The 22,500-nt window shown below is 44.3% G+C and overlaps 1 protein-coding gene across 3 annotated transcripts in view; it reads left to right on the top strand.

Moving 5' to 3' along the window:
- Nucleotides 1–22,500, top strand: part of lrba (LPS responsive beige-like anchor protein) — a 333,604-nt gene that overhangs the window by 287,011 nt on the left and 24,093 nt on the right. For all 3 annotated transcript variants that reach the window (XM_052138116.1, XM_052138115.1, XM_052138114.1), the window contains exons 48-51: nucleotides 5,589–5,678; nucleotides 13,734–13,911; nucleotides 15,826–15,891; nucleotides 20,479–20,634. In XM_052138116.1, the coding sequence (XP_051994076.1) occupies nucleotides 5,589–5,678; nucleotides 13,734–13,911; nucleotides 15,826–15,891; nucleotides 20,479–20,634 (490 nt within the window). The remainder of the gene's footprint in view (nucleotides 1–5,588; nucleotides 5,679–13,733; nucleotides 13,912–15,825; nucleotides 15,892–20,478; nucleotides 20,635–22,500) is intronic.

Raw genomic sequence — 22,500 nt, 5'->3', positions numbered from 1 at the left:
TTTATAGCTCCTTCCTTCACTGCATGCTTCCGTTCTATTATCCGTTCATCCCTGTCCATCCATCCCTTCCACTAGCCATTCATTCTCTCCATCTTTCATTCCTTTCCTACCTCTTTGCCCTTGTCCCTCCATTTGTCTCTCCATCCCTTTATCTCTTTATACTTCTATCTAATGCGGATTCATTGCCTATCTGCCCCGGTCATCTCTATAGTTGAGCCCATTACCCTGCACACTTCCTGTTTAATAAGCAGAGGTTAAATAGGTTTCCTTACGCCTGACTGCCACTCCCGCATCCACCGGCCATTAGGAGATCGATAAATTCACACAGACGTGCCAGCATTCACACTGTAAAAATATGCTTGGGGCGGGGGGGTATAAAAACTTTTGAAAGGACAGTATGCATAAGAATAGAAAGAATAAGCGTGTGTGAGAGAATGTATATCTGAACAGTGGCTAATTTGTGAGCCACTAATCCCCTTATTGGTGAACATACATGTTTTGGTTTCCCCAAAGCGAATTTTTTCTATTCGCTTCAAGAATATCCGGCGTAAGAGTTGTGCAACATGGTCATTTCAAGCTGGTCATTAGCTGTTTGACCAGCTTCCATGTTCCAAAATAAAGCAACTTGACCACCTTAAGGTGGTATGACCAGCTGGTTGCTGGTTTGTTGTCCATCTACCAGTTTGGACCAGCCAAAACCATGTTAGAAATTACCAACTTGGGCCGGTTAATGTCGAGCTTGGACCAGCTTGTGTCCAACAAGAAGCAGCTTAAATTGGATTTTACTTCAGGATTACCTTGAAGAAAATCTTGTATGATTTCAGTTTTTCAGCGGTTCCTCATGTCATGGCCTGGAGGTGTATCTGTGACACTTCTGGGTCTTTTCAGAGAGGTTGATGTGGGGAAACCTACTGCTGAGTTCTGGTTTTGGTTTTTGGTCTTGAAGGTCAGGACTGGTTTTGGTAGGGCTGGGATTCCTCATCCTGAGTAGCTGGGACAGAGAGGGAGCTGAGATTGTGTTTTTGAACCATGCGTCCACATGTGTACAGTATATGTGCGTGCAGACCATGAGGTGGTGTGGAATGTCTCATGGCAGATTAGGGTCAATCAGGAGACTGTGGCATGTTTATTCAGACTATGATTACTTCCTGTCTTTGCCCTTCCACCACAAAAAAGAACATGACGGGCACAAAGGGTTCCCATTTCTCATGAAATAATAAGACAAGCACACATACACACAGTCCTTTTCCTCCCAATCAAGCCTCACTTTTACTAAAGTCTGATACTAATCTGACCTTTAAAAGGCTTACATTTAGAGAGAAACCCTTCCCCCAACCTCTTCTAAAAATTAATAGGGACCCCGTTATGCAAAATAAGAACATTTGGTCACAGCTTGTTGTACATCCAAATTGCCTTGTCAAGGGTTAGAGTAAATCAGGTGACTCGTGGAGCATGACGGTGTGTGTGTGTGTGTGTGTGTGTGTGTGTGTGTGTGTGTGTGCATGCGTGCATACGGGGTATTTCCATCATTTAAATGTGTAGAATATAAAGAGACCTCATCAGATACGCACTAGTGCTCCTAAAGAGATTGCCCCTAGCATGACTAGCACCCATATAACCTTCTCTCCTCATTGGCCGAACGCTCTGACCTGAGCGCTGCCTCGTTCTCTCCTGCAGTAGTAAATGTCAGGAGAGGATTTAATGAAGAAGGTTCAGGTGCCTGGGCAAGATGCATCCACATATTAGCTTAAACAAACCGTCCCAACCTGACGCGCTTGACCTTCTTTCATCCTGTTTCTGACACCAACCCTGACGCCACACTGCTGGATCACATTAGCACACTCGACACAGCATAAATGAGACAATCTGTTTGTGACAGGGCAGAGGGCGGGGTCGCGATTTTACACACCTGGCCCCTTATCAGGCTAATCAAGCCTCCGAGAGGGATAAAGGCCAACTGCGGATGGTGTTGCGTCAGAGAGAGAGCATTTAAGGGCAGCTGTCTGTCATATGTGTGTGTTTGTGTCTTCTGTTTAAGCTCCTTATTAATTTTTTTTTTATATTGTCAAGCCGGTTCTCGCCTCCTCCTTTCCATTACCCTTTACACTGGTGCCGAAACCCGGGAGGGAGGAGGGATACGTCGTAGTGGAGTTCTCGCTGCTACAATCAACCTCAACGGAGCAGCCGTGGCCATCTGCCAGGGGACGGAGGAGCCCGCCTGGAAGCGGAGGAACTGCCGCCGAACGCGAGGGGAGAAGGGGCTCCTAGCCAACTGGCTTGGGGCGAGGGGAGTCCCCTACCAGCCCCTAAATGCAGTGGGGTCAAGAGAGGACTGCCGAAAGGGGAGGGGCTCCCGGCCGACCGCCTGGAGCAAAAGAACCGCTGCCAGGGGCGGGGGAGACCCCTTCTGTTCCACGAGTAAATGGCGGGACGTTCCGTCCGCCAGGGGTTGGAGGACTGCCTCCGATACACCCTTGGAGGCATGGCTGTCGTCCATTAGAGAAAGGCACGCCCTCCCCCAGGGAAAGGGGGGGGGGGGGGGGTACGTCATGCCTGCCTGAGAGAACGAGGGAGGAATGTGACAGGGCGGAGGTCGGGGTCGTGATTTTACACACCCGGCCCCTTATCAGGCTAATCAAGCCTCCGAGAGGGATAACGGCCGACTGCGGATGGTGGTGCAAGAGAGAGAGTGTTTACGGGCAGCTGACTGTCATATGTTTGTGTCTGTGTCTTTTAAGTTCCTTATTAAAATATGATTTATATTGTCAAGCCGGTTCCCGCCTCCTTTCCATTACCCTTTACACTGTTTTATCAGCCTTGTTTTTGCTAATGAAACTATATTTTGCATCTATTCAATATACTCTGGCTCAAGTCAATGGAATTACAGATGCCTTATCCAAAAAAGCATTGCTGGTTCAAAGCGATCTGACTGAAAAGCATACCCATACAGATGCAAGGTGGTTTTCCCAAACACCTCAGAATTGATGTCACATAGAATATAAAAGTCCATAGCTTTGAGTAGAAATCACCCAATCATAAAACTGAAACGGGTTGCCTTCCTTTGCGTGGCCTCTTCTGAACCCCACTTCTTTAGAATGGTATTTCCAGACACAGTAGTCCTGTCATCTGTGTTCCATCAATGCCTCTAATGAGATCACTAGTGGATTTACACTATATAAAGAAGAGTTTGTGTGGTGGAGTCTATTGTTACCAGCAGAGTAGGCCGAACCAGATCAAAGCAGGAGAGAGGGATGAGGAAAGAAAGATAAAGAGCCGAATAAGAGTTAGAAACAGACGTTAAGGATTGATATAAAGAAGGGCTGGCTGAGCGGAGTGGAAAAAGAGAGACGGAAGAGTGAAGAAATACAACGAGAGGGACGTGGAAAGCCTCCTGACGCTTTCATACACAGCCAGAGCAGTCACACAAGAGCTTGGACATTGTTGCCATACCTCGCTCTCACACACTCTCTCTGTAGTGTAGGATCAGGACGGTTTCTCTCTTTACTCTTGGAAATCCCGTCTGAGATTCACACTGCTCTCACATCACAAACAGCCGAACATGACCACACGGGACTGTGGAATAGAGGGATACTTGCACTAATGCACTTTACGGTTCCACTCGGCTCGCTTTACTTTTCTGAGCTTGCTTTGGGATAATCCAGTGGGATTATAGGCTGATCATCATCATCTTAAACACGACACAAACTGACCATAAACAATAACACGACCGCTAGCTGTTAGCTACTAGCTCATTGTGCTGCATAAAGCAGCTGTTCATGGTGATTTTACACAAGTGTAACAGTTAAATTGGTCTGGTTGTTTTAGAGGCTTCCAGTAGCTGCTCAACTAAATAAAGTGAAGCTTTCAAGCAGAATATCGAGTTAACGTAACAAAACGTCCCATCCTCCATCGTGGAATCCGGCCATGGCCGAGTTCAGGGCACGCGAACCACTTCCACTTTCTTCTGTTTGAACCACTCCGGCTGTTGTGGTCCTTGATGGTTCAGTAGTTACTTTTAAGATTTTGTTAACCTTTCCCTAAACTGCTGGTAGTTCTGTTGGTAGCCGCGTGCGGCCAACAGCTGAAAGACATTTTCGTTTCATTTATTGCTAACGAGTGGACCGTCTGCACCTCGTTTATTGACCACGGCGTGGATTTGCTTACAGACATTTCTTTGAACAAATAATACTGCCATCGCTGTTGCTAACTTTAAAACTAGCGGGTTGATGTGCCGTGTCGCAAATCCAGTGTCGCTGGTAGTGACGATTCTCTCTGACCAATCAGTGATCTGCAGGATTTTGACGTCACTTATAGTATCGGCTCGGCTCGCTTGGAACCTCGACTGAGGTGGTACTAAAAAAGTACCAGGCACCAGGTACTATCCACAGTGGAAAACCCCCAAAAGCGAGCAGAATTGAGTTGTACCATACAGTGGAAAAGCCCCAAAAGACAGAGATGCAAAACCACATGTTTGTCAGACTGATGTCACAGTGAAATCAGAAACGGCAGGTTAACTTTCCTTTAGCTAAAAACGGTCTGTGCTTGCTGAAATTCGATACACTGCCCCCAGTGGCCCAAGCGGTAAGTGCTGTTGGGCGTGTGGCCACGTGTGATCTCCAATGTCCACCGAGGGGCACCAAAGCATGTTGTTTTCAGCTGAGTATGTAATACATTGAAGAGGAATGCTTGTTTTATAAACTGTGATCCAAACCCCATACCAAACATTTACATTTATGCATTTGGCAGATGCTTTTATGCAAAGTGACTTACAGTGCACTTATTACAGGGACAATCCCCCCCGGAGCAACCTGGAGTTAAGTGTCTTACTCAAGAACACAATGGTGGTGGCTGTGGGGATCGAACCATCAACCTTCTGATTACCAGTTATGTGCTTTAGCCCACTACGCCACCACCACTCTTAACCTAATAGCGGAGCATCAGTCGAGTAATAATGTAATGTTCAGAGGGGTGCAGCCTCTGAATCACGTTTGATTCGCACCAATTATGCGAACGCGATTACTTCTGGTTTCAACGCAGGATGTGAAACAGAGCGTCCCATGCTGCTGACGCAGCGCTCTTCCGGTCACGCGTGAGGGCAGGTAAACACGCTTCAGCTAACACAAAAATGTCTGATGGGAGATGCCGCTCTTCAGTGAGTCAGTATAATGTGGCTGATCCTAAGATACTTGAACTTTCGGGAAGCAACATGCTGACTTTCCGTGTGATCATGTTGCGTTTGGGTATTCTCTTCCTCTGAGATCACTGTCTATATTTATATCTTTCATTTGTCTGTCTCTCTCGCTCTCACACTCTCAAATGCACACACTTTTAACTTATATTGCTTTAACACACTTTCTCACACAAAACAATCATACATTCGGCTCATACTGTGTGGAGCACTATGCCATTATTGTGATCATTATGTTCACCACTACACACACACACATTTTTTTAATCCATATTAGTTGATATAGTCCAGGACTGGTTAGCCACTGTCTCAAGGTGACGTTTATAATCCTATATCTCTTCATTAGTGCTACCAACCCTCCATAAACCTCCGCCCCCTTTTTGCTTTCTCTCTTTCTCAGGCGGTGGAGTCTCAAATCAGAAGTTTTGGGCAGACGCCCTGCCAGCTGCTAATTGAACCGCACCCCCCTCGCAGCTCTGCCATGCAGGTGGTGAGTAACACAAACACACACAGACATTGTTGCTGACTAGCATCACTTTCAACATGCAAGATCTGCACATTCACACACTGACACAATATATAAACATTTCCTCTAACGACTCTGAACCACAGACACTCGGTTTACAGTTTGTTTTGTGATCAAATAAGCTGATCAACAGACTTCACTTCTTGAGTTTAATCAGACTTCTAAATTGGCTAAGGAGATGGATTTGAAGATGACTTCATTTAAAAACAGGTTTTCCTCAGTAGCTAGAGCTCTGTTCCAAAAACCCAGTGAACTGCCGACTGAGTCAACATTTTAAGGCATTTAAGGTAGGAACAACATCTTAATTATGCTGCCCATTACTATTCATCAAACTGGACAGATTCTAACACCCTGTCCACACCAGACACATCCATTTACACGCCGCAAGTCCTGAGGACGCCAACACTGGATGTATTGAAGTCAACTTTCTAAATGACCTGCAGAAAACACAAACCAATCAGCTGTGAGCTCGAGCAGACCTTAGCAATGGTTAAATGGAGGAATAACCTGTATTATACTTTATTGTCAATGGAAATCCACTGCTAGAAACGTTTACTGATTATAGGGTTTTGTTATTGTTATTGTTGCTGAAACGGCGTTTAAACTCGTGCGATCTCGCATCCACCTGCATGGACGTTGCATTTCGGCTTCGCTATACGTAATGCAGAATTTAAATGAATTTAAACAAACTGAAAACTGTTCACGACACTCTAGACTGTCTTTTAACCTGTTGATGAACGCCCCCTTTTTGAGCACAAACCATGAAAATGACATACCTGGACTGAAATGTTTGAATTCACGGGACCCTTTGGAGTATGGGCACAGTTGTAGTATCTTTTGAAAGAAGACACTTTGGGCTTACAATCCCCCCCCCCCTCGCTCTTTCCCTGGGAGAGGGCGTGCCTTACTCTAATGGATGACAGCTACTCCTCCCCGGTCAGATCGGAGGCAGTCCTCCAACCCCTGGCGGACGGAACGTCCCGCCACGTTCTCGGGGAACAGAAGGGGTCTTTCACGCCCCTGGCAGCGGTTCTCTCGCTCCAGGCGGTCGGCCCCTCCCCGCACGCGGTCGGTGGTCCTCTCTTGACCCTGCCGCGTTTAGTGGCTGGTAGGGGACTCCCCCCACCCCAGGCAGTTGGCTAGGACCCCCTTCTCTCCTCGTGTTCGACAGAATTAACATATGTTGTTATTTTATAAAGTTAGAGAAGCTGAAGTTTATAGTCATGCAAATAATTGTGCTGAACTTGTTTTTATAATCTAAAAAAAACAATAATAAAAGTGTCAAGACAACCCAGAAATACAATGTTCTCAAAGTCACGAGTCTAAAGAAGATACGTTTCAAATTTTAAGATGATCTCACAAGTATCAAACCACATGCTATAGTAAAATTAAGTAAAAATTAAGGGTTATTCTTTCAGGAGAGATCTCATGTAAACAATGGAGAATATATCAATATTTCTCACATTTATCACTTTTATGGACAAAAAGTGCTCTTGGATGTTTTTAATGAACGCTTGTCATGGACGATTGACCCAAGTGTGTTGAACTGGATTCATCCGGTGATCGTGTTTTCATAATAAAAGTCCCGTTTTGATATCGCGTGTTTTCATTTGTACTCCTGCACAAATAACTCAATCGCTGTTTCTGGAGGATTGCTGTCATGAAACAGAGATCGGATATCAATGTTGAACCCTTTGACCTTTGAGAGATGTATAATGTTAACATGAATTACATTTATAGATGCTAAATTATATATTAAATGTAAGCAGAGTGATGTCACTACCGCGTGCGGGGGAATGCGTATCAACAGGTTAAGGCCTAAGGTGCACCTAGTCACATGACATAACAGCATGGCATCGATTTTCGTGAAGCTCTCCTACGGGCGCAGACCCAACAAATGTGCTTCTGGGAAGAAACCTCTTTATATTAATGCATCAACAACATGTACTTACTATAGGTTAGGGTTTGGTTTAGGGTTAGTTGCTTGTAATTACTCATAATTGACTGTTATTACTATAGTAAATACATGTAATGTGTCACATTAAAATAAAGTGTTACTGAAAACTTTTTTTCATTGAAACCTGTTTTGTGTAAAGACTAGCATCTCTATTTCATTTGATATGCTGCTTAAAAAAAATTAATTACGTTTTCACGCGTCAGTGCGCTGCTAAACATGATTATTCAAGACATTATTCCCGCAAACGTTGAAAAAACATTATTTTTAAGAACTTTCGTCATTAACACGTATGTGGGTCACTTCGCTTCATTTTAATATAAATGATGTTATATTTTGTTTTGTTTTAAATTTTAAATTTGTCATCAGCAGAACGCTCGAGCACTAAAAGCATGTGGCCATTATGCACACGTGCCTGGAATTATTAGTGGGTCCACAAGGTGGCAACACTCACAATGAAGCCATTGCTTACTGAAACGCATACACTAAAGGCATTGGTATATTTAGTTTTTCTGCGGTCCGTATCGGCTTGCGCCCAGTCAACTGTGATGCTTTTCAATGTACTGTATACTCTTCTGGCCGTGAGCGAGTACGAACCTGTTCAATTCATGCCCACAAGAGTTGCTTTGTGATACTCTTAGTACAGTCAATGGCAGACGCATAGCGTAGATGATGTGCACTGACGAGGACCTCATCCAACTGTCAAAATCTGCGGTTAGTCTGCGCGGATTGTGCTGATGACGAAATTTCCATCGCACATCCTTTCTGTGGAGCGATCTGCGATGTGGTCAGCTGATAGTATACTTTTAGGGGTTAAATGATCCTTCGATCTGGATCAATGCATCGATCCAATAACCAACGATCCAATGTTATCGATATTATCGATACAACGCGTAAATATCGATAATGTAGATGCACCATTATTTTAATACTCTCATGTCACCCACGTCTGTAAGCATTTTCACGATGAAGCAACCTTCACTTTATGAGTGCTAAATACACTTCATGTGGGACAAGGATGTCCGCAGGGTCTGTGAAGCCAAATTGCGCTCTGCTATCAGTGTGCGCGCGTCAGCCGGGCTTCCCGCGAAACGCAAGTTCCAGTGACCGTATCGGTGCACGCGCGTTATCTGGGCGCTCCTTAAAATGCAAACTCTCATGACAACCGCCGAGCCACCCATTTTAATTTGACGGTTTACGGTTACAATTGTAATTCAGATTAATTCGGACTCTGCCTGTTATGGACCCTGTATCGATTGTTTAAAGACTCGGACTCGACTAAGCTGTACTCAAACCCAACACTAGCCTTAAGTGTTTACTGTATATCAAAACTGAAGTATAATTTGGGCTTTACAAGGCAGCTTGCCTGGGCAGTGAGGCAGCTCACTTAGTTTTGGAAAAGAGTTTAGGAGCATTTATGTGCACTGGAGCAATCTGTCTAAAAGTTGCCTGCTTTAATCGACCCAATGGCTTCTCCTACTCTGCTTTACATCACCTCTCCTCTCTCCACCACTCCTCCTCTCCTCTCTCAGTGAGCCCCCATCGTGAGAAAGGATCCCAGCACTGGGATAAGCCCCCCCGTGGTTTGCGGAGAGCTCTGAGGTGATGGGGTCCTTAGTCTAGAAATTGAAAGACTGTTGGTAACAGCCAAGAAACCTCCATTAGCTGTGTGTTTCTGTGGCGATGACAGCCCCTGCCAGAGACGTCAGCTCAAAAAAGTCACACGCTCACTTCTAAATGTCCACATGCCGATATAGTTACAGTATAGTCTCAGAACTGGATTTCAGACTTGAGATAGCAGTAAGAATCAAATATTCCAGCCTGGGAAAACTGGTTAATCTCTCAATCCTTAGCACACAATGGAAGCGCTTTGAAAGACTAGGACAGGCTAGAAAGATGTCACTCAGAGTGATGTGGGGTGTTGATACACTTATTTCTCTCTTAATGGAGTTCCCTGTTGTCTGAAGTGCTAGAACCCTGTCAATCTGGGGAATTGGCTTTTCCAAGCTTCTGTCTTCTTGTATCTAATCTCAGCGTACCCGCTACTCTAGGCAAACAGCATAGGTGCATTAGGTGTATGATAGTCTCACGAAGAGATGGGTACATTTCCTGAAGAAAATGTGAGTGGTGCTTGCCGTGGCAAAACTCGTCAAATAGCATTTTCTAACTTGTTGCTAAGCACTAAAATATTGAATTGAATGTTGCTGGCATGTGTTTTTCATGATGGTAGCATATAGGTGTTATGTTTGTGTTAGCATGATGCTGGCAATTTTTTAGAATCTTTTAGCACTTCGCTAAGCGATGCTAGCATGTCTTAGCATGATGCTAGCACATTTTTAGCATGTTTTGCACTTCGCTAGGTGATGCTAGCATGTGTTAGCATGATGCTAGCATGTTTTTAGCATGTTTTAGCACTTCGCTAGGTGATGCTAGCATGTGTTAGCAAGATGCTAGCACGTTTTTAGCATGTTTTCACACTTCGTTAGTCGAGGCTAGCATGTGTTAGCATGATGCTAGCACGGTTTTAGCATGTTTTAGCACTTCGTTAGGCGATGCTAGCATGATGCTAGCACGTTTTAGCATGTTTTAGGGTGTGGCTATGAAGATTTAAAAATACTAGGTCTGAAACCTTAAAAATACAGACTTATCAGGCAGTATCCAGAGAATCAAGGTACCTTCAAAGCTACCTTAAGACTCACACTTTGCACTTTCGTGCAAAGCCACTTTATATCTATTAATTTATTGCCTGACTAAGACAAAAAAGACAAGAAACAAGCCAACAAACAAGACTTGATAAATACATGTCTGTAAAAAAGTTTATTTGATCCTGGTTTATTTATCTTTATACAGTCCATGTCCTTCTCGCTACGGTTCCCCAGTCGTTCTGTCTCCCTGCCTCGCACTATTCTCCTCTTTCGTGTCTCCTGAAGGTTAATAAGAGTAGATCCCCTGTTAATAGGACTCACAGGCTGAACACTATTTAAGAGGCTCTAGCTGTCTGTCTAATGTTCTGCAGGTGCACCAATTACCCCCGTGTCTCCATACTATGTCTTAAAATCACACACACAGACATGAGACAACAGTAAGGCTGGATTAGAGGAGTATATTAGTGATGTTGAGCAAAAGATGTAGGAGCTTACAACCCTAATCCCAAAAAGTTGGGACAATATGAAAAATGCTAAGAAAAACAAAAATGAGTGAGCTTTGCTATATTGAAAGCACTACAACTACACATTATATGATGTTTAACATTGTGAATTTCATTGTTTTTTTATGTAGTGATTTCAAATCAGATGATTGCAACACGCTCCAAAAAAAGTTGGGACAGTTGAGTCTTTCCCACTGTGAAACATCACCATTCCTTCTCCTAACACTTATTAAGCAGTTGGGCGCTGAAGACACAAGTTTGTTAAGTTTAGAAAGTGGAATTTTCCCCCAATCATCCGTTATTAGTCTTCAGCTGCACAATTGTACGGGGTCTTCGTTGCCGTATTGTGCGCTTCATAATGCGCCACACATTCTCTATTGGGGATGGTCAGGACTGCAGGCGGGACAATCTAGCACCCGCACTCTGCTCATCCGGGCAGCATGTGGTTTGATGTTCCAGTCCCATTCTGGGACGTCCCTGGAAAAGACGGTGCTGGATGGACGTATATTTTGCTCTGAAATGTGTATATATCGGTCTGCATTAATGGTGCCATCACAGATGTGCGAGTTACCCATGCCATGGGCACGGACACACCCCTGTCCCATACAGACACTGGCTTGTGGACCTGATGCTGATGACAGCTTGGATGATCCTTTACCTCATTGGCCCTCTTTGGCCTGAAGTCCCCTGTTCACCGTGTAATGCACTTTGAGTATACTGTTAGAAAAGTGTTATAAATGTAATCATTCAACACGACAGCTGTGTTTTTAAAAAACTATTTGAAATGTGGACTCATCCGACCAAAAACACAGTTCCACTGTTCTGTTCTCCATCTAAGATGGGACCGAGCCCAGAGAAGCGCTGGCAGTGCTTCTGGACAGTGATGATGTACGGCTTCTCCTTTACATAGTAACGTCTTTACTTCCATCTGTGGATGCAGCGGCGAGTGCTGTTGACTAACACAGGTTACTAAAATAATCCCAAACCCATGTTCATGATATCCATTACAGATGAATGATGTGTTTAAGACAGTGACGTCCGAGAGATCGGAGATCACGCGCATTCAGAAGTGGGTTTCGTCTTGCCCTTTACGCACAAGATTTGACCAGATTCCTTGAATCTTTTCACTACATTGTGCACTATTGAGGGTGAAATGCCCCAAATACTTCCAATCTGTCTTTGGGGAACATTGTTCTCAAAGTGCTGGAATATTTACTGAAGCATCTGTTGGCAAGTCTGGAATGATCGTTGCTCTTGAAGGCTGTTTTTGGAGGCCACTTATAGACTATGACACGATTGCCTGTTTAACATCTCCTGTTTTACTTCACCTTGTTATATGAACTCGTCACATTGTTATTAGTCTTAAATTGCCTGTCTCAACTTATTTGGAGCGTTTTGCAACATTTTCAAAAAACATGAAATTCACAAGGTTAAACATCAAATAATGTTGTGGTGCTTTCAATATAGCAAAGGGTGAATAGAATTTACAAATCACCCCTTTTTGTTTTTATTAGCATTTTTTATACTGTCCCAACTTTTTCAGAATTGGGGTTGTAGTTTAAAATAGAGATTCATTCTTTAATGTTATTAATCTGTGCACATGTGCTGTATGTAAATGGCATAATGAAGCAGTAGCCAATTAGATCGTTCATAGAGAATGACCGTACAGCTGCCCAGACCTGACCCAGTTTGAACATCTCGTGTCTTTACAAACACAGCCCTGCCTCAATGAGGAAGTCAACTTGATGGTTGGATGACTTTGCTGCCGAGTAATCAAGCAGCTGTGTGTGTGTGTGTGAGAGAGTGTGTTTATGTGTGTGAGAGTGTGTGTTTATGTGTGTGGGAGTGTGTTTGTGTGTGTGTGTGTGTGTGTGTGTGTGTGTGTGTGTGTGTGTGTGTGTGTGTGTGTGAGAGAGTGTGTGTTGAGTGTGTTTGTGTGTGAGAGTGTGTGAGAGAGTGTGTGTGTGTGTGTGTGTGTGTGTGTGTGAGAGAGCTTGTGTGTGTGTGAGTGTGAGAGAGTGTGTGTTGAGTGTGTTTGTGTGTGAGAGAGTGTGTGTGTGTGTGAGAGTGTGTGAGAGTGTGTGTGTGTGAGTGTGTGTTGAGTGTGTGTGTGTGTGAGTGTGTTGTGTGTGTGAGTGTGTTGTGTGTGTGTGTGTGTGTGTGTGTGTCTTTAGCCTCTCTTTATCTGCTGACTTGTAGCGAGGAAGTCAGGAGAAAGCAAATTATAATGTTACTAATGGAGTTTGGAATATTCTGCTACAATCTAAAGTAAAGCTTTGATCTTTAAACCTTTGGAAACTGTTTTCCTTCCATTTATCATCTGCATCATTACACAGTAATGTCAGCCTGCCTGGTAGAATTTTTATTTTTTTAAATTCTCGGTCTAATAATTTCAGATCAATTCTTGATTTCTGTGAAGCAAGTGTGTGTGTCTCCTTTGATCTTTTGGTTCTTTCCTCCCCTCTTCTCCAGCTTTAACATACTTTCGCATCATATGTTAAATATTCATAACTGACTTCTTTTGTTTGCCAAGTTTGTAGGGAAATGCTTTAATGTTTGGACCGTATCTGGAATAGTAAAGCAGTGCATGACTAATATATCCAATGAACATACTCTTTTAGAGCTTTCTTTCTCGTCTATTACTTTGTGTGCATTATATCATTCAGTAATACAGACGTAACGATTGCTGTATATCCTATAGACTCCCTTAGACCTGCACTTGTGATTGGATCACCCAAAACGCATCGTAATACGGTGTCAAGCTCTTTTGCGCTCTTCTTTCTTTCGCTGCCTAATTTCCTCTCTGCCTGCTTCTTCCTCTTCTCCCTCCCTCCCAACATCTCTTACTTTTCATCTGCACTCCCTTGCTCGCTGCTGATGATGGCGCTCATGGACTCAACAGTATCTCCTTCTGCAGACCCCACTGATGTTTACAGAGCAGATGCAGCAGGACGTCATCATGGTCCTGAAGTTCCCGTCCAACTCGCCCGTCACCCACGTGGCTGCCAACACGCAGCCAGGCCTCACCAACCCGTCCATCATCACCGTCACAGCCAACCGCCTCTTCGCCGTCAACAAGTGGCATGGACTTACTGGTGAGTGATGGGAATTACTCCGCAAGGGAATTTTGTGACAGTTTATGGTGGAGAAGGATTTCTAGTCCATCTGATAAGTCATGTGGTCTGTTCATTTAATCGTTAAGCGCGTTTGACATTAAAGTTTGATCTGAGGATCCTAGTTTTCTCTCTCTGACATCTCAGACTAAAGACCTTATTCACGCCAGCGCCATCTTTGATTTTGAGTGGGAACAACAACGAGGCTGTGAGGGGTAGACTTACAGTCTCTTCAATGGTCTGAAGTTTAAAGTGTTCCGTGGACAAAACATGGATGAAATATCTGTCCAAGAACATTCAGTAGACAAAGAACTCCAGACAGCATGAGTTGTGGAAAATCAGATGTGATCTAGGAGCTTTAAACAGCTTTACACCATTCACGTACTTACCATTCGACTGTAAGTCTATCCCTCACAGCCTTGTTGTCGTTCCCATTAAAAATCAAAGATGGCAGGGGTCTGGGTAGCTCAGCAAGTCAAGACGCTGACTATCACACCTGGAGTCGTGGGTTTGAATCCAGGGCGCGCTGTGTGACTCCAATCAGGTCTCCTTAGCAACCAAATTGGCCCGGATGCTAGGGAGGGTAGAGTTACATGGGGTAACCTCCTCGTGGTCGCTGTAATGTGGTTCTCGCTCTCGGCGGGACGCGTGGTGAGTTGTGCGTGGATGACGTGTAGAATAGCGTGAAGCCTCCACACGCGCTATGTCTCCGCGGTAACGCGCTCAACAAGTCACGTGATAAGATGCGCGGATTGACGGTTTCAGAGGCGGAGGCAACTGAGATTCGTCCTCCACCACCGGGTGTCACTACACCACCACAAGGACTTAGAGTGCATTGGGAATTGGGCATTCCAAATTGGGGGAAAAAAAGTCAAAGATGGCACTAGCGTGAATAAGGTCTAACAAACTCTGCTTGTGGATAATCATCAGCACCTTGGACATTGAAATCTTTGCTTGAATTAGATCAATTGTTACACTTCCTTTGCCCTGCAGTCAGCTGCCTGTCCACCTCCATTTATCAGCCTCTCCCTGTTTATTTATTTATTAAAGATCAGTTGATTTGAGGAAGATGCTAACAGACATTCATCAGAAAGCGCTTACACTTTACATTTATCAGCTCTCCTCAGATATAACTGTTTTAGATGATGATGTATGTACAACTAAATGTTGATATATACAAAAAATTACACGTTTATATGCAAATAAGTAAACCAACAACTCAAAGACAAAATGTAAATATGTGCACAGGACACTGAACACGCCTACAGGTGTTAACATGCAAAGCAACATTTTGATAGCATGTAAAACTTTTGGTGGGCCAATCGATTTTCCTTAAACTGTTGTATTATTGGCAGTGGTTAAAGTGAAGTAAAGACTTGGTTGAGGGTTTATCTTTAGGGTAGGCCAGTAGTTGTCTCTACATCAGACCGGGACCCCCAAAAGTGCAACAGAAGAGCAGTTTTTATTGTTATTATTGTTATTAGTTTGCTGTGGTAAATGACTGTTCTGTTATTTCTATAAATAAGCATGTTGATGATACCAAGGATTAAATCTATTAATTATGTCTTTCTCTATTCCTCTCTCTCTCTCTCTCTCTCTCTCTCTCTCTTTCTGTCTCTCTCTCTCGGTCTCTTTGTGTCTCTCTCGCGATTTCTGTCTTTCTGTCTCTCTTTCTGTCTCTATCTCGCGCTATCTTTCTGTCTCTCTCGCTTTCTGTCTCTATCTCGCGCTCTCTCTCTCGCTTTCTTTCTCTCTCTCTTTCTGTCTCTGTGTCTCTCTCTCTCACTCTCTCTCTCTCTGTCTCTCTCTCTCGCTCTCTCTCTTTCTGTCTCTCTTGCTCTCTCACTCTCTCTCTCTCTGTCTCTGTGTGTGTCTCTCTCTCTCTCTCTTTCTCAGGTCATCAAGGCTCCTCTGTGCAAGACCAGCAGTACCAGTTGCCAGTGGAGATTGACCCTTTAATAGGTCTGTAGTTTGTCAATCGTCAGTAGAGTGATTTGTGATTGGCTGTTGTGAGTTGTGCATGCCGGCCCTTGGGAAGAGATGAGTGCTATTTTTCACCCATCCGCCATATAGTTTGAGATCAGCATTTGCATGCAAATTGGAAAGCAATGAGCTGTGGCTTAGCCTGTACATCATCAGGGCTTCCTCTCTCTCTGCCCTGTCAGACTGAATGAATATGAATGGTGTAATAATGTCTGATTGAAGCCACGTGGCATACGCTGTCAGGACAATATGTCCTCCTTTCATCCGTTCGACCAGTTGATGAGGGAGAAAAGAAGATAGAGGAATGAGAGAGAGATGAGAATGTGTGAAAACACATGGCTGACGCCTCTCTGAAGTTCCTCAGCTCAAAATATATGCTGGTCTCCTGATTTCTGTTTGTCTCTTCATGGCGTTCCTTCTCGTGTTTACACGTGTGTGTATTCTTCAGCCTGATGCATATCGCACACTTTTATGGCGTTTTGTCCTGAAACAGTGAAAGAATGTGCTCATCTGTTGCATCCTGTTTCATGACTTCCTTGCTTAAATCTCTTTATTTGAGCCTTACTTAAGAATTGTACAATTCAAGTCAAATTGGCCATTCGGTTTCAGATAGAGGTGAGAACGAACGGCTGACATTTCGCTATTTTCAGATCATCTGCGTTGACCAATAAAGTGTCAGATAAAGCTGGAGTGTGTGAGTTCTGCGCCACAAAGAGAATTGCACAAATACACATTGTTTCCGAGCAGCTTGTGGAATCCACCCCGCGTCTGCTGTTTATCGAACAAACCGATAGTCCCGCCCCAAACCCAAACTATTGGACGAGCCAATGTTGCTGTGTCAGGCCGCTCAAAACAAAGCAAATGTCACAGCACCACCGACACACGGGGCAGAATTCACTAACCAGTTACGCCACTGTAAGTGGGGTTAAGATGGGCAAGGAGGAGGCGAGAACCGGCTTGTCAATATAAATAATAATTTATTGAAAACTTAAACCAAAACATAAACACACACATGACAGACATGCCCGTAATTCTCTCTCTCTCGAACCATCGTCACCGGCCGCCTTTATCCCTCGCACGCCCCATCAGGCCGATTGGGGACCGGGCGTGCGACATTCTAGCCCGGCCCCGCCCCCCTCCGCTCCACACTCCTCCCGGCATTACCTCAGGCCGGGGTGCCACCGGCATGACCTACCCCCAGCGGACAGAACGCCCCTCCGCTTTTCTGGCGGCGCCTGGGGACATTCCTCCGCCCCTGGCAGCGGCTCCATCGTTTCAGGAGGTCAGGGAATCCAGTCCCCATTCGCCCTGCTCCAGGCGATCGGGGAGTTGCTTCCCTCCTCCCCTCACGGACGGCGGTCTTCCCTCGACCTCTCTGCGTTTCTGGGGGACAGCAGGGCACTCCTCCGCCCCTGGCAGCGGCTCCATCGTTTCAAGAGGTCAGGGAATCCAGTCCCCACTCGCCCCGCGGATGGCGGTCGTTCCCCGCGTCCGGGCGGTCGGGCTACTCCGTCACCCGGCAGATGGCAGCGGCGCTCCCCTGGGTGGACGGTAGTGTCGAGGACCTTGCGACGGGCATCCCTCCTCCCTCCCGGGTTTCTGCACCAATGTTAAGATGGGCAAGGAGGAGGCGAGAACCGGCTTGTCAATATAAATAATCATTGAATGAAAACTTAAACCAAAACATTAACACACACGATGGACATGCCCGTAATTCTCTCTCTCTCGAAACGCCTTTATCACTCTAGCCCGGCCCCGCCCCCCTCCGCTCCACAGCCACTTTTGCGTGTTGTATTTCAGCGCAAAAAGCCGCCACTGAAATAGCGCTGCGTCTTGACATGCCTCCTTTCTATGTAAATTAGACTTAGTATAGATTGTGCTTCATTCATTCAAATTGCCGTCGCACTATTATCACCAGATAAAAGCAGACGCTAATTAGATTTTATTACAAAGAGATGTTTATGTAAAAATGTTATTGATCACATCAACAGTAATTAAATGAATGTTAATGTAATTTCCACAATAGTGTGTACATATGTGTTTTGGGGTACGATCTTTGATGACCTCGGCAACGCACCGCTTCTTCTGAGCCATTTTATCATTTGGTTTCTGCGTAGATGTGCGTTTGCCTCTCTTGTTATTTACATACTACATGCGTGAATCGGTGGGCGGGGCTAAACAGGCAGTGACGTAGAAGCAGGCGTTGATCTTCTGCGGAGGCGGAGTTTAGCCACACTATTACGTAAAGCTGCATTCACACTGCCAGCGACACGCAGCGACAAAACGACCTCATCTCGTTAATTTTCAATGAGAGCTGGCGACTTCCGGCGACACGAGCGATGGCGACCGTTGGCGACCGGATGTGGGCGTGTCCAGCGACGCAACAGAGTTGAGAAATGTTTAACTTTATGCAAATGAAGAGTGACTTTTGGGAGCGACAGCCAATACGAGAGAAGATAGTAGAGCTCACATGATCCTAATATTTTAATAATAATAATAATAATAATAATATTAATTGTAAAGAAACAGTGCTGTTAAGACTCTCCATACACACCACTAGCGACCTAACCGCCAGCCGCTGGCGACGGGCAGCGACAAAGTAGCTGTCAGTGTGAACGCAGCTTAATAAAATGGCACATTCCACATCCTGTCGTTTTGGCAGATTGACTTCAATATAAGCCGTTTTTAGGCTAACGAGAAAGTTTTGAGTTCTGAAACTCACAGGATGTTTTCATAGTGCAGTGACCTCTTACATGTCAAAAGATCAAGGGAATTTTGATTTCTCCGTTTATTTTTTAGGGTAAAAAGAGAAGTTATGACATAAAATGAAATGTGGAACATGTACAAGAGGATCTTTGGAATATTCCCAGAAATTCTCATGCTCGGAAAACACTGTTAATAATATGAAAATAAAAACAAAAAGATTTTCCTAATTTCCCGAATGGTCTCAAACAGGTCTTTAGGATTTATACATGACATCTGCGTTATATTGACACCCAAATTGAACAACAAAATCCCAAATACTGTAGATCAGATGCATGTTTCAGCTGCTCCTGTGAAGTTGTACTAAAGCTGCAGAATAACATGTTTTGAACCGCAGCTTTTATTTTTGTAATCAGAAACATGGAACAAATCACCCTCCCTTTCTCTTCTCCATCTCTCTGTGTGGGGACATCTTTCATAACTCTTTTCCTGCTCCAAAATGTCATGTATGTATTTACATGGCCGGCATTCCACACAGCTCACACATTTAAACACAGTAAATTCTGCATGACTGTGCTGTTGATAATTCGTCCACTGCGCAGCACCGGCACAGCGCTGGTGTGTGTCACGAGTGTGTCTGGGCCTCACACACCTGATCCCTTTCTCTCCCACTCTCTCTCTTTCACATGCACGCTCTGTCCTATGTGTTTAAAACAATACATGTAATTTACAGCTTAAGGCCCAGATCATTTTTAATGATTATTTTAGTCTTGTGGCAAAAGCTGCTGTTTTTCAAACCCTTAGGGCCAGAGGAAAATGTGAAAGCTCTCTTAATGTTCTGTCTTCCGTGCTTTATGTATTCATTCACAAATCACTTGCACTCACGCACAGTATTAATGAAAAATGTCATATTTTCTCGTGCTAATGGTTTAACATCTTTATAATCCCTTAAGAGGTTGTCAAGAATTCACTTACCAGACATAAGAATAGACCTTTTGGGTCAAGGCTGTCTCTATTTGCACCATCTAACTCCCTCTGTTAATGCATCTCTACAACTCTCTCTCTCTCTCTTTCTGTCTCTCTCTCGCGCTCTTTCTCTCTCTCTCCCTCTCTTTCTGTCTCTCTCTCCCTCTCTTTCTGTCTCTCTCTCCCTCCCTCTCTCTCCTACTCTCTCTCTCTCCCTCCCTCTCTCTCTCTCCCTCTCTCTCTTTCAATTCAATTCAATTCGCTTTATTGGCATGACAAAAGTACATTTTGTATTGCCAAAGCTTTTTAAAACAACATATAAAATAGTTTAGAACAATCTGTCTCTCTCTCCCTCTCTCTCCCTCTCCCTCCCTCTCTCTCTTTCTGTCACTCTCTCGCACTCTTTCTCTCTCTCTCCCTCTCTCTCCCTCTCTCTCTTTCTGTCACTCTCTCGCACTCTTTCTCTCTCTCTCCCTCTCTCTCTCTCTTTCTGTCACTCTCTCGCACTCTTTCTCTCTCTCTCCCTCTCTCTCCCTCTCTCTCTTTCTGTCACTCTCTCGCACTCTTTCTGTCTCTCTTTCCCTCTCTCTCTCTCTCTGTCTCTCTTTCCCTCTCTTTCTGTCTCTCTCTCGCACACTCTCTCTCTCTCTCTCTTTCTGTCTCTCACTCGCTCTCTCTCTTTCTGTCTCTCTCTCTCTCTCTCTGTCTCTCTCTCCTTGTGTGTCTCCCCCTCTTTGTTTCCTGCTCTCATTTTGATCTATTAAAATTGTTCCTTTTCTGTCGTTTCTGTCATCAATATATGCCTCGTTCTCATTTTGGTAGTTTTTCACCTTCATAGCACTTTTAAACCTTTTTACACTTTTTCCTTGTTTGACTAGTGTCTCTTTCTCTTTACAGCCAGTAATGTGGGCACTCACAGGAGGCAGATCTCAGATCTGTTAGATCAGAGCATCCAGGTAAACGCTCAATGTTTTGTCATCACGGCCGACAACCGATTCATCGTGCTCTGCGGCTTCTGGGACAAGAGCTTCCGCATCTACTCCACAGATACAGGTAACTGCTATGACCCCCCGCTACCTCTGTCTCCACCGAGACACCGGCCCCTACCACAGTACGCAAAAGAAAGGGTCGAAAGTCACAAATGAGCCTGGAGACTGAATTACAACCGCATTGCCCATGGGCTCATTTCAAGGTTGGACCTTGACTTGTCACAGGAGGATGAGACTCTGAATGCAAGCAGAACTTAAATATCAATAGAATTGTGCAACACTGAACCGGACTCTGAAATACAAGTCCAGGAGTTCGTTATCAACAGTTGCACAAGATAGATGGACAGAAACATGCGTACATACACACATACTGTTGAAGCCAGAGGTTTACATACACCTTGTTAGTATTTGGTAGCATTGCCTTTCAATTGTTTAAATTGGGTCAAATATTTTGGGGATCCTTCCACAAGCTTCTCACTATAAGTTGATGGAATTTTGTCCCATTCCTCCAGACAGAACTGGTGTAACAAATGGTCATTGTCCATTTGGAAGACCCATTTGCGACCGAGCTTTAACTTCCTGTTTGATGTCTTGAGATGTTGCTTCATTATATCCACATAATGTTCCTTCCTCATGACGTCATCTATTTTGTGAAGTGCACCAGTCCCTCCTGCAGCAAAGCACCCCCACAACATGATGCTGCACCCCCATGCGTCACAGTTGGGATGGTGTTCTTTGGCTTGCAAGCCTCACCCTTGTTCCTCCAAACATAATGATGGTCATTATGGCCAAACAGTTACATTTTAGCATCATCAGACCAGAGGACATTTCCCCAAATGTAAGATCTTTGTCCCCATGTGCACTTGCAAACTGTAGTTTGGATTATTTATGGCAGTTTTGGAGCAGCGGCTTCTTCCTTGCTGAGCAGCCTTTCAGGTGATGTCGATATAGGACACGTTTTGCTGTGGATCTAGATACTCGTCTACCTGTTTCCTCCAGCATCTTCACAAGGTCCTTTGCTGTTGTTCTGGGATTGATTTGCACTTTTGGCACCAAACTACGATCATCTCTAGGAGACAGAATGCATCTCGTTCCTGAGTGGTCTGATGGCTGCGTGGTCACATGGCCTTTATACTTGCATACTATTGTTTGTACAGATGAACGTGGCACCTTCAGGCTTTTGGAAATTGCTCCCAAGGATGAACCAGAATTCAGTACACATCCTATCAGAAGCTAATTGTCTAAAGGCATGACATGATTTTCTGGAATTTTCCAAGCTGAAGTTAATGTAAACTTCTGATCCACTGGACTTGTGATATAGTCAATTAAAAGTGAATCAATCGGTCTGTAAACCATCGCTGGAAAAATTTATTGTCATGCACAAATTTGATTTACGATTGCCAAAACTATAGTTTGCTAGAGTTGTTAAAAAGTGAGTTTTAATTACTTCAACCTAAGTGTATGTAAACTTCTGACTTCAACTGTACATAGATACACACATAGATACATATTCCTTTGTTTTCATAGTATCATATTTATATTCATACTGCACTCTATGATTTGACTGCATTTAACCATACACGGGCTGCCACACTCTCCCCTGTCAAATACTGACTCTTTTTCTCATGCAAACACTCCCAGACTTTAGCATGTGCATGCAGCACTACAAAACCAAATATTTACACTGCTGTAAGAATTGGGGAGCATTTGCACTCATCTGGTGTATGTAAGCGGCTCAGTAGACAGCATCATCTCAGTGGAGTCATTCACTCGCTCCATGCAGTTAGCAGACTGCTGAACCAATGAAAATCATACTTGTCCTTTCATGCTCAGTGGCAGAATTTCTTTCAGATATTCATTTGTATTGCCTTGAATGGGTGACACGCCATCAAACTTAAATATAGCTGCAAGTAGCTATACCAGGGTCAAG

Source organism: Xyrauchen texanus, chromosome 11 (genome assembly GCF_025860055.1).
Source record: "Xyrauchen texanus isolate HMW12.3.18 chromosome 11, RBS_HiC_50CHRs, whole genome shotgun sequence".
Classification (NCBI taxonomy): Eukaryota; Metazoa; Chordata; class Actinopteri; order Cypriniformes; family Catostomidae; genus Xyrauchen; species Xyrauchen texanus.
The sequence above is the reverse complement of the archived record's forward strand: the minus strand, read 5'-3'. Positions and strand labels throughout refer to the sequence as shown.